Source organism: Ixodes scapularis, unplaced genomic scaffold (genome assembly GCF_016920785.2).
Source record: "Ixodes scapularis isolate PalLabHiFi unplaced genomic scaffold, ASM1692078v2 PGA_scaffold13__105_contigs__length_92229423, whole genome shotgun sequence".
Taxonomy (NCBI): Eukaryota; Metazoa; Arthropoda; class Arachnida; order Ixodida; family Ixodidae; genus Ixodes; species Ixodes scapularis.
The window spans coordinates 85,798,916-85,808,216 of record NW_024609839.1 but is presented as its reverse complement, the minus strand read 5'-3'; the positions used below and the strand labels follow the sequence as shown (position 1 = coordinate 85,808,216).

The 9,301-nt window shown below is 53.4% G+C and overlaps 2 protein-coding genes across 2 annotated transcripts in view; one reads left to right on the top strand and one right to left on the bottom strand.

Annotated features, from left to right (window-relative positions):
* Positions 1 to 31: 31 nt before the first annotated feature.
* Positions 32 to 2,778, top strand: LOC115329641 (zinc finger CCHC domain-containing protein 10). Its single transcript, XM_029991354.3, has 3 exons — positions 32 to 345; positions 407 to 562; positions 1,867 to 2,778. Exons 1-3 carry the CDS (start codon positions 332 to 334, stop codon positions 2,078 to 2,080), a joined length of 384 nt encoding a protein of 127 aa, XP_029847214.1. The 5' UTR covers positions 32 to 331; the 3' UTR covers positions 2,081 to 2,778.
* LOC115329636 (UDP-N-acetylglucosamine--peptide N-acetylglucosaminyltransferase 110 kDa subunit) overlaps positions 2,101 to 9,301 on the bottom strand; it is a 30,581-nt gene continuing 23,380 nt past the window's right edge. The window contains exons 11-15 of the mRNA XM_029991348.3: positions 8,262 to 8,687; positions 6,520 to 6,693; positions 5,767 to 6,057; positions 4,598 to 4,839; positions 2,101 to 2,444 (exon numbers count right to left, since the gene is read on the bottom strand). Of these exons, the coding sequence (XP_029847208.1) occupies positions 2,294 to 2,444; positions 4,598 to 4,839; positions 5,767 to 6,057; positions 6,520 to 6,693; positions 8,262 to 8,687 (1,284 nt within the window). The 3' untranslated portion in view covers positions 2,101 to 2,293. The remainder of the gene's footprint in view (positions 2,445 to 4,597; positions 4,840 to 5,766; positions 6,058 to 6,519; positions 6,694 to 8,261; positions 8,688 to 9,301) is intronic.

Below are 9,301 nucleotides of genomic sequence, written 5' to 3'. Positions count from 1 at the left end.
CAAGCCATTCTAGAATCTTCTTAGAAATATTAAATGTATTTTAGTGTGGTTTCCGGAATGGTTTATATCTAATGGCCCAACAAATTTAGGTAAAATTCAAAACGCTCCGGATAAAAATAATATCTTTTTTATAGCCAGTGGAGAGGGTTCATTTCCAATTTATTTTAAAATGGCGTCTTCCTGAGCATCATGCGTGCGGCGGGTATGCGTTGTCGATTTCTGACAAAGCAATGACGCATTGACCAATTTCGTGTCATTAAGAGTGATTAAGTCAATCACGCGCTACTCCCCAAATGAAAGCATCGCAACTTCTGTCTAACTTCTGCCCGGAATGAACAAGAAAACGTAAGTTGGACCAACTCGACTTTCCGGCGCGCAAACCGACCTCTTCGAATTTCTCTTTCAGAGAAAATCTGTCCGGCGTGCGATGCCAAAAGTGCCTCGAGCTGGGCCACTGGACGTATCAGTGCACGGGAAAGCGTAAATACGTGCACAGGGACTCCAGGACGACCCTGCTCAATAACAAGGTCAAAAAGCAGGCTCTGATGAACACCCTTCAAATGTGAGCACACCGCATCAGTACCTCGTCCGGTCACCGACAGAGTGAGAACGGCCGGGCGTTTTTCTAACGTCCAGCCTCAAGCACGCGCGCACTCGAGGTGCACTGACGTGGAAGTGTTGTCGGATGCATTAAGCTCACTCTGAAGGCGGGGAAACTGAAGCTTCTCTCTGCCGTTCTCACCCTTTCAGTGACTAGATTTTTGTCTTTTAGGCTTAGGCCTTAGTTCGTCTGCTTGCGCAGCTGGTTGCGGTGGCGACAAAACGCCGAGCTCTGGTTGGCTCGATTGGAAGGATATGAATCTGAAGATGTGGGGTTCCACCGGGCACTGTTAGTGTAGACCTCAAGGCAAGTTAGCATTGAGGCCTACCCACTATCCTTCCAATCGGAGCCAATCAGAACTTGGCATTCTGACGTCACCAACACCCCTGCACAAAGCAGACGAACTTGCTCACCATATAGTCACAAAGTGAGAACAGCAGGACCTTTTTTGGACAACGCTTTGGCGTCTCGTGTACCTGGAGCATGCGTGCACTGTCAAAGCACAGCAGAAAGTGTGGAGTGTTGGCTGGAGGCTGGGCGTTTTCATTCTGCCCGCCGACTATCGTAGTGGTGTCGTTGAGATGCTGAAGCAACGGCCACGGGCTTATGGAATAAAAGCACAAGCCAGTTCTCTTCTGGCTTCCACGCAATGCAGACTCGCGCATGGTTCATGGTGCCGACACCCTCTGAACGTTCGAACTAGACCGTCCAACGTGGCATACAGAGCTGCTCGAACCTTTGGAGTGGATATCACAGTCTGTCAACCTTACAGACAACTGGTTGCATCTCGCGCATGTAGAGTTGTTCTCTAGACGTAGTGTGTTAGTGTAGACAGACAAGCAGAAAGTGGCTATTTTGCTGCATGTGGCAGGAACCGAGGCCGTTGACAAACTCCTTCAACCTTAAAAAAAAAAAAAAAAAAATTGTTTTGCGGTGGTCTGAAAACTTTACGGGTATTGAGCTCCGAAAGCCAAAAGCCTTCGGCGACACCGATGCAACAACAGTACATGACCATACCAGCAAGAGAGACACTTAATGATTGAAACTGAAACCCCATTCAGACTACTCACTAAAGGTGAAATGAAATAGTACAACAATCAATTTTTCCATAGCTTGTGAAAGTATTTAAATTTGAAAATGTTGGCTCCTCCCCTTCTCCCAACTCCTCACGTTCAAATTTAGCACTTCCTTTTTTTTTTTTTTCGTTGGGGAGGGTGTTGGGATTTGTTGTTCATTAATATGTGGTATCTTCTGGTCCCAATCAGGAAACAGAACCTGCAGAAGGCAAAACCGCGAGACGACAGTTCGTCCAGCGATTCCGACAGCTCATCGTCCCCCGACGACAGTTCGAGCAACAGCAGTCGGAGCAGCAGTAGCAGTAGCAGCAGCTCCAGCTCCAGTAGTAGCAGCTCCAGCGACGCCCCAACAGCGAGCAAGAAGGCGAGAAAAACCTCGTCCAGTTCGTCATCCAGCGAATGAGAAATGTACAGACAACGGCGGACCCGACTCGTGTCTTTTTATTTGCCGCAACGTCTCTGGGCAATGAAATGCAGGTCCCGAGCTGATCCTCCAGACTGCGGGACCTTTTGTTGGCAAGACGGCGTGGCTTCTCGTCGTCTGCAAACCGCACCGTTATCTGCGAACCATGTACAGTAGAGGCCGGGCCCAGTGGCTGGGCTCCGACGCAAGGACCTAGTCCATGATGTGGTCCAGTGGCTGGTTCTCCTCGTAGCGCGCCCACATCTTGAAGAAGAGCTTCTCCAGGTTGGCCGTGTAGGCACGCACGTTGAACAGGGGGCTCTCCATGCGGGCTGCCCACACCTTGGCCCGGATCGCCTTGAGGCTGCGGAACCGCGAGAGGCACTAGGTTAGGGCCGCACTGCTCGATCGCCATGGGCCCTGTCGTCTGCTCCTTGGGACAAGCCGGTGTTGTGGTTACCCTCTCTCGACATTTGTAGCGCACATCTTCAGTGTGCGTGGTGCCCTTACACTGCTGGAGGAAACCAGGGTAGTGCACAGGAACTGTGAAACGCACAGACCTTCTCAGAGTGTATCTCCTTTACCCGGTTGTGTGCAAAGAGTTTTTTAGTTTTTTTTTTTTTTTTTTTACCTTGATTGATGCTTGGAAGAACCGCTCCCCACTCTGCACTGTTCCAATAAAGCGATGCAGAGATTTACAGCGTGCTAATAATTATGTCCACACCGTAGTTACTGATGAGTTGAGAATGGGAGGGTGAGCTACAGCTGTCCCGCCTACAGCATGAGCTTCCTACCTTCCACGGTGCCTTTGGCGTCTCGTGCAGACACACACAGCCTAACCACGGCAGAGGGCATGGGGCACGTGCTGGAGGATGGGCATTCAAAAGACATGCCCTGTTATCCTTCTGTCGGCAACTGTAGAGGCTGCATGGCCTATAGTTACGCATCAAAGCGTAAATGGGTCTAGCACAAACAAAAAAATTGGACTGGGAAATCAATTTAGATGTTTCTGTTTAAACTGTGTAAGGTCAGTCAGCCTTAGAAGTATAGTAACACTGGTTCATGCTGCAAAAGTCTGAAATTGAACCGATGCCTAGGGTCTTTGATTTCAAGCAAGCAGTAGCGATACACAAATGAACGCTGGTACAATGCTCACCCAGATCAAAACGGGCAGGGATTGAACCTAGGTTCCTGGTTTCCAGCGGTACAGTTGGCGAAAACGAAGATTTCGTTAGCCATGCGTGACAGTGCACGTGGTTTTTTTTTTGCTTGCTCGTTCTCTGGACTCTCCCGCAACATTCAAGCTGAAGTTCAGTTTGGCCGGTGCTCCGAGAAGACCGTTACGTAGCGGACGGAAACGGCAGGCTGAGACCCTTTTCCCCCGCTAAATGAAAGCCTAAGAGGCCCTTGAACTAGAAAAAACTGTTTTAATGTAGGCACCTTAAAAAAAGTGAAAGCCGCTTACAACCCCCTGTAACGCCGAATTAGAGCGCAGCTCTTGAGGAGGAGGAGGGAAGGGCGCTGGGGGGGGGGGGGGGGTTAGACTAACCAGGGGGGGGGGGGGGGGTCACGTGACCCCCAATGCCGATGATGTCATCACTGACGTCGCTGATGACGTCATCAGTGACGATGACGATGCGGGTACCGATGACGTCATTAGTGACGTCACTGATGACTTCACCAGTAATGATGACGATGACGATGCGAATGTCGGTGACGTCATCAGTGACGTCGCTGACGACGTCATCAGTGATGATGACGATGCGGATGCTGGTGACGACATCAGTGACGTCACTGATGACGTCATCAATGATGATGACGATGTGGATGTCGGTAACGTCACCGGCATCCACATCGTCATCATCACTGATGACGTCACCGGCATCCACATCGTCATCGTCATCATCACTGATGACGTCACCGGCATCCACATCATCACTGATGACGTCATCGGGGGGTCACGCGACATCGGCGGGGGTCACGTGACCTCGAGGAGGGGGTCACGTGACCTCAGGGGAGTCACGTGACCCCGGGGGGGGGGGGGGGGGGTCACGTGCCCCCCCACGAAGTCACATGACCCCGGTGGGGGGCTCGCACGGTGCATTATGGGACATTTCCCATGATGCACCGCGCGGTTACGCCGACGCCGCTCAAGCCGGAAACGGGCCCCTAAGAGCTGCGCTCTAATATGTTCCAAGTTTTCTTTCGATCTTATTGGAAGAAGCGTCGTAATTTCCAATTAAACTTTCAATGTACCCTTGCCCGTTGTGGTGGGGAAAGTGGAAGCAAAAAGTAGCAAAAATGATGTCATTGGCGAGGTCGGAGGACCCTCGCTCGCCAAAGTTGGCTCGGGGACGCCGACATACGTTGCGACCTGCCACAATTGCTGCACGTATGTTTTCAAAATCAATATGGTTTACATTTACGTCTGCCCAAGTGCAATAAAAGCTGTAGAAGTCCGCCCCCAACTCGGGTTCCCTTCCAACTGCACTGCCCAAAGACAGAGGGGCCACTCACTACTCCCGGTCGGTGCCCAGGCGGATGGCGATGTCCTGGTAGTCCCTGCGGGAGCGTGCCACCAGCTCGGGCACCCCGAGGCAGTGCAGCTGGGAGGCGGCCACCCGGGAGGCCAGGGTCTCCCCCGGCCAGGTGACCACGGGGGTGCCGGCCCAGAGCACGTCCATGCCCGTCGTGTGACCGTTGCACAGCGGCGTGTCCAGGCACACGTCCACCAGCTGGCCTCTGCGCACGTGCTCCTCCTGCGAGAGACGGCAAGGGCGTCAGGGCCGCGTGCCAGCACGTGCTACCCGTTAGCGGTCGTTCTATTCCAGAGGGCTCCCCACGTGTTTGGCAACAAAGACAACGAAATGGTGCTGGTAAACAAAAAAATTGTAGGGCCCTTCCATTTCATGTGAAGATAGAGGGCCAGCGAAGCTGTTATTTTTAGGACGATGCCTGGAGGACGACGTCTAGGATGACCTCAAGGACAATGCCTAAAGGATGACCTCAAGGACAATGCCTAAAGGATGACTTTTAGGACAACCTCGAGGGAAACGCCTAGAGGACGACCTCAAGGACGATGCCTAGAGTTGATAACAAGGTATCAGGACCTATCTAATAATGCCAAGGAAGGCTGACTCGCACTGGTTGCTCCCTTTTTTTTATTTTTTGTTATTCATACTTGCCACGACCCATGGGGAGTTTTCTGTCAACATCCGCAGACGCATTTTCCCCCAGATCCCAGCGCAAAACAGCTTCGCTTCGCTGTAAAAATCCTGGGAATTAGCTAGATGAAGTTTTCGGTAGTTCTCTACCAAGGATACTTAGTCAGAGAAACTGGATGGCTGACCGCTCGAGGGTGGGCGTCTGTGCGGAATTTGGTGGCATGTCCTGGCCAGGTGACCCACACACTGGCAAAAAAACATGAAAAAGCCCGCTTCGCCACCACCCAGATAAGGCGGCAGCGATGGGCTTTCTACGACCGGACGCGAGGAGGAGTTGGGTCAGGTGTGCTGCCTCGGTGTTTGGACTCTTGTTCAATCGGTGAGGACGCGAGTCCCAGCCGAATGCTGACAGAGCACTTGTGTCCCAGGGTAGGTGAAATAAATAAATCCAACACTACAAGTTTACTCGATAGGCCACAGAAAATTCGCCACTACGGCCTCGTCGGTATATGGCAGACGTACCTTTGCGGCCACGTTGGAGAAGATGATGCGGCCCGGCTGGGCGAGCCCCTCTGCCTGTGCCCAGGCTTGGACGTGGGCCTCCCCGACGGCGGGGAAGCGCAGCAGCCAGAGCACCGAGTTGGGCACCCGTTGCAGGATGTGCACCCACATGCGCAGCGTGGCCGGATCCAGCTTGTACAGCTGGTTGAAGTTGCAGTAGACCACCGCGTCCTCGGGCAGCCCGTACTGCTGACGGCTCGTCACCAGGATCGATCGAGGGGCCTCTTCCCCGGTGGCCGCACGCGTGTTCACCTGGAGGGGAGGACGCCGCAAGGGCTCTTGGACGAGGCGTGCGCCTAACCGTTCGCACCAACTGCAATGTGCGTCTCCCTCTCGGTATTTCGAATTTTTGGTAAGTTCGAAGCAGGGGTGCAGTCCTAGCAATCGCACATACGAGTCCACATGAAAAAACATACCCTTGGAACCGGTTGATTCAAAGGACTTTTTTTACGTGCTTGAGAAGTCCAGCAAATGTGGGGGGCACGAGAAAGCCTCGCGAATATGCCGACCAAACGTAAATCTCGGCCGCGCATGCTTCATACTTTTATCTACAGTACGCGCAGTTGGGAAAAAAGAGGCGCGACTCTCACGGCTCAGAAACTTGCACTACAACTAGGAAATGAGCTGCACACCGAATTTTACGGCAGTGCCTCTCGACGCCTCCCCGTTTCTACGCTAGGTGCCGCAGGCAGCCCTTGAGGGCGCATCACCCACCTGCGTGCTGGCGAGTCCGTTGTGTACCACCACCCCGTTGACCTGGGCCTGCACCTGTCCGCCGCTGATCATGGCCTGCACTGTCGTGGGCAGCTCGATCACCGTCTTCACCACCTCCACACGCTCTCCTTCCTCCGAAGAGTTGGACGTCGCCACCGCCACCTCCCGGATTTTCTGAAGTGCACGAGGGTCGCAATCAAACCACTGCAAGTGACGTAGAGCTGGCACGAAGGCGTTCGACGCTACCCGAAACTCGACCCGGTCGAGAGCCTCGGCACTACGCTCCCTATGCTCCACGCCGTTTCACGCTACGTCGTCAGGCTATTTGCGCGACCGTGTGGCTTCGTTAGCTGCCAGAGTGTGTGCACGAAACGAGGAAGCTATGCTAGCCTCGATTAAGTACTAAAGGTGTCCATGGGTTGGTGTCTTCTCTCAAGGAGACCCCAGTGTCGAGTACTTTTCGCCACGTTTGAGTCCCCAGCTTCTATTTGTGGTGTTCCAAGGCACGGCACATATCTGCGAGACAGCATTTATCCGTCGATATTAACAGGGCACGGGCGACAAAGTTTGGTCTGACCGATAGTGCAACCTTATGCGGAATCCCCGCAACTTTGACTGGGCCCACAGCCGCTATCGGTAAACTCAAGCTCGTACATTCGAGTGCCCAACCTAACTACGACACCACGCTAGCGCCTAATCGTTCGCCAACGTGCCCCACCCGAGGTTGCCCCCTTCTGGCCACCAGCCGCGCTACGTAGCGGCCGACCGAGGCACATCCTACCCTGAGGCTATGTCGGCTACGAGCCCAAAGTCGACACCGGTGAGCTCTCGCAAAGTGGTTTTCAACGAACGAGCTTTCTCGCGTCCCATGACAAGTCCCGTCCAAAAACTGGGGGAGGCCTTCGGGCTAAAGATCGTCGATAAAATTCACTCTTAGCGTTTTTTACAAGCACCAATTACCACGTGCCAAAAGCGAGTGCTGCGTCGTCATTTGCTTCCAAAGGTTTCATGAAGCACGGGCCTCGTGCACTGGCACATACGATGCTACTTGTAAGACAAACGTATCACGGGCGGGCACGATACCTCGAGTGCGTCTCCGATTGATTTGTTTAGTGTCCTATTCTGCCCATACTGCTCCAGATTTTGCCACAACACTCGACGCAACACGATATCGGATGTCGCGATCCGCGTCGCTGAAATGCCGGCTAAAAAGACTCAAAAGTCGCCGTTGTGGAGGCGTCCCATCTGCTTTGGTTTCTGTTCACTTCCTCGCAAGAAAGCAACATACAGCGGAAGAGACGTCTGCCATATCCATCTGCACGCCGCCATCACCAGGTCTGCGGCAGGTGATAGCGTAACGCTTCTAAGTGATTGGGCGAAAATCGAAGAACCACTTTTGAAAACAGTGTAGACACACCGTTCAAAGACGTGCTCCAGACACCGTAGTGCAAGTGTAGACGGGTGAATGGGTTTCCCCTCCCCCTTCCCATCTGAACCTGTCATGTGTCGGGCTAGGAATGAGGAGCTGGGAATATCGGTTGATGGGGGACTGCAGAGAAATCTGTTGTCATGGACGGATGTGATGAAACAGGCAGAGCATTACCCAAATCTATTTTAAAGACCCAATATATTTTCGTTTCACCTAAAACAACGTTTTTTCTTAAAGAAAGTATGGTGAATGTTGTCCATAACAAAATTCGTGTTTGGGGGGGGGGGGGGGGGGTTTAGATGTGGCCACGCACCTTGACCTCGGCCTTCTCGATGATGGGCGACAGGTCGGTGGCGTTGACGATGGACACGTTGTCGGGCAGTTCGGCGGCCCCAGAGGCAGCCTTGAGCCGGGCGTCCCGGGCGTCTATGATGGCTCGCTCGATGAGGTGGGGGAACATGTGCAGGTGGTCGCCCACAAAGAAGGTGTGGGGCATGTAGGCCAGCTTCTCCGAGTACTGGCCGGCCAGCTGGGGCGGGGAGGTCACCCGGTCCGTCACCAGGTAGTCCATGAAGGGGGCCCCGCTGGTGCCCGGGTAGCCCAGCCACATGGCCTGCACGGGGGCCGGCCGCAGGGCAAACACCTCGTTGCGGGCGCCCTTCGTGTACCCGTTCATGTTCACCAGGATGTGGATGCCGTCCGCGTGGATGCGGTCCGCCGCCTTTCCGTTGCACGGCACCTGGACCGAGGGAGGGCAACGGACTTTTCTCACGGGCACTCCTCGTGGCAAGTCTCGGCCTCGCGCACGACGCGTCGAGGATGCACTTTTGAGGACACCCAACGTGTGCACGTCACGGTAGACGACATCATTACGCTGACCACGTCGAGGGTGTGAAATTCTTCAAGGACTACAAATCAAGATATTCAGGAGACTGCCTCATAGGCTGCAGTTCTTTTGCCTTGCCCGAAAGTTCTCAATTAGTGGGCATCTCTACCTGTCTTTCATCAGTCATATCTTGACTTTGCACTTAAAACACTTGGATTATCGATGATAGAAGTAATCACACTGAATGCAAAAAGTTCTCCAAACAAGAACACTGCCGCTTGCATTTTTTAGGAAACATTGCCAGCAATCCATTAGCCAGAACCTGCATCTTTAAGAGTTCCAATACTCCTATACTTCGTTTCAGCTTCGGTCCAGACGCAGCCAAAGCTGCAAGCGCGAGCTCCGGGCTTTCAGCATCCCCGCCAAGCACGCGCGCTCGTGCAGTGCAAGCACTGTTCTGGGCCACATGCTCGCGCTTGTAGCATCGACTGCGTCTGGACCGAAGCTGAAACGAAGTATAGATGTTT

What these genes read in the sequence shown, in the direction of transcription:
- LOC115329641 (XM_029991354.3), top strand. An exon ending in CTGATGAACACCCTTCAAAT is followed by an intron (nt 563 to 1,866) that starts GTGAGCACACCG and finishes GGTCCCAATCAG; the next exon opens with GAAACAGAACCTGCAGAAGG.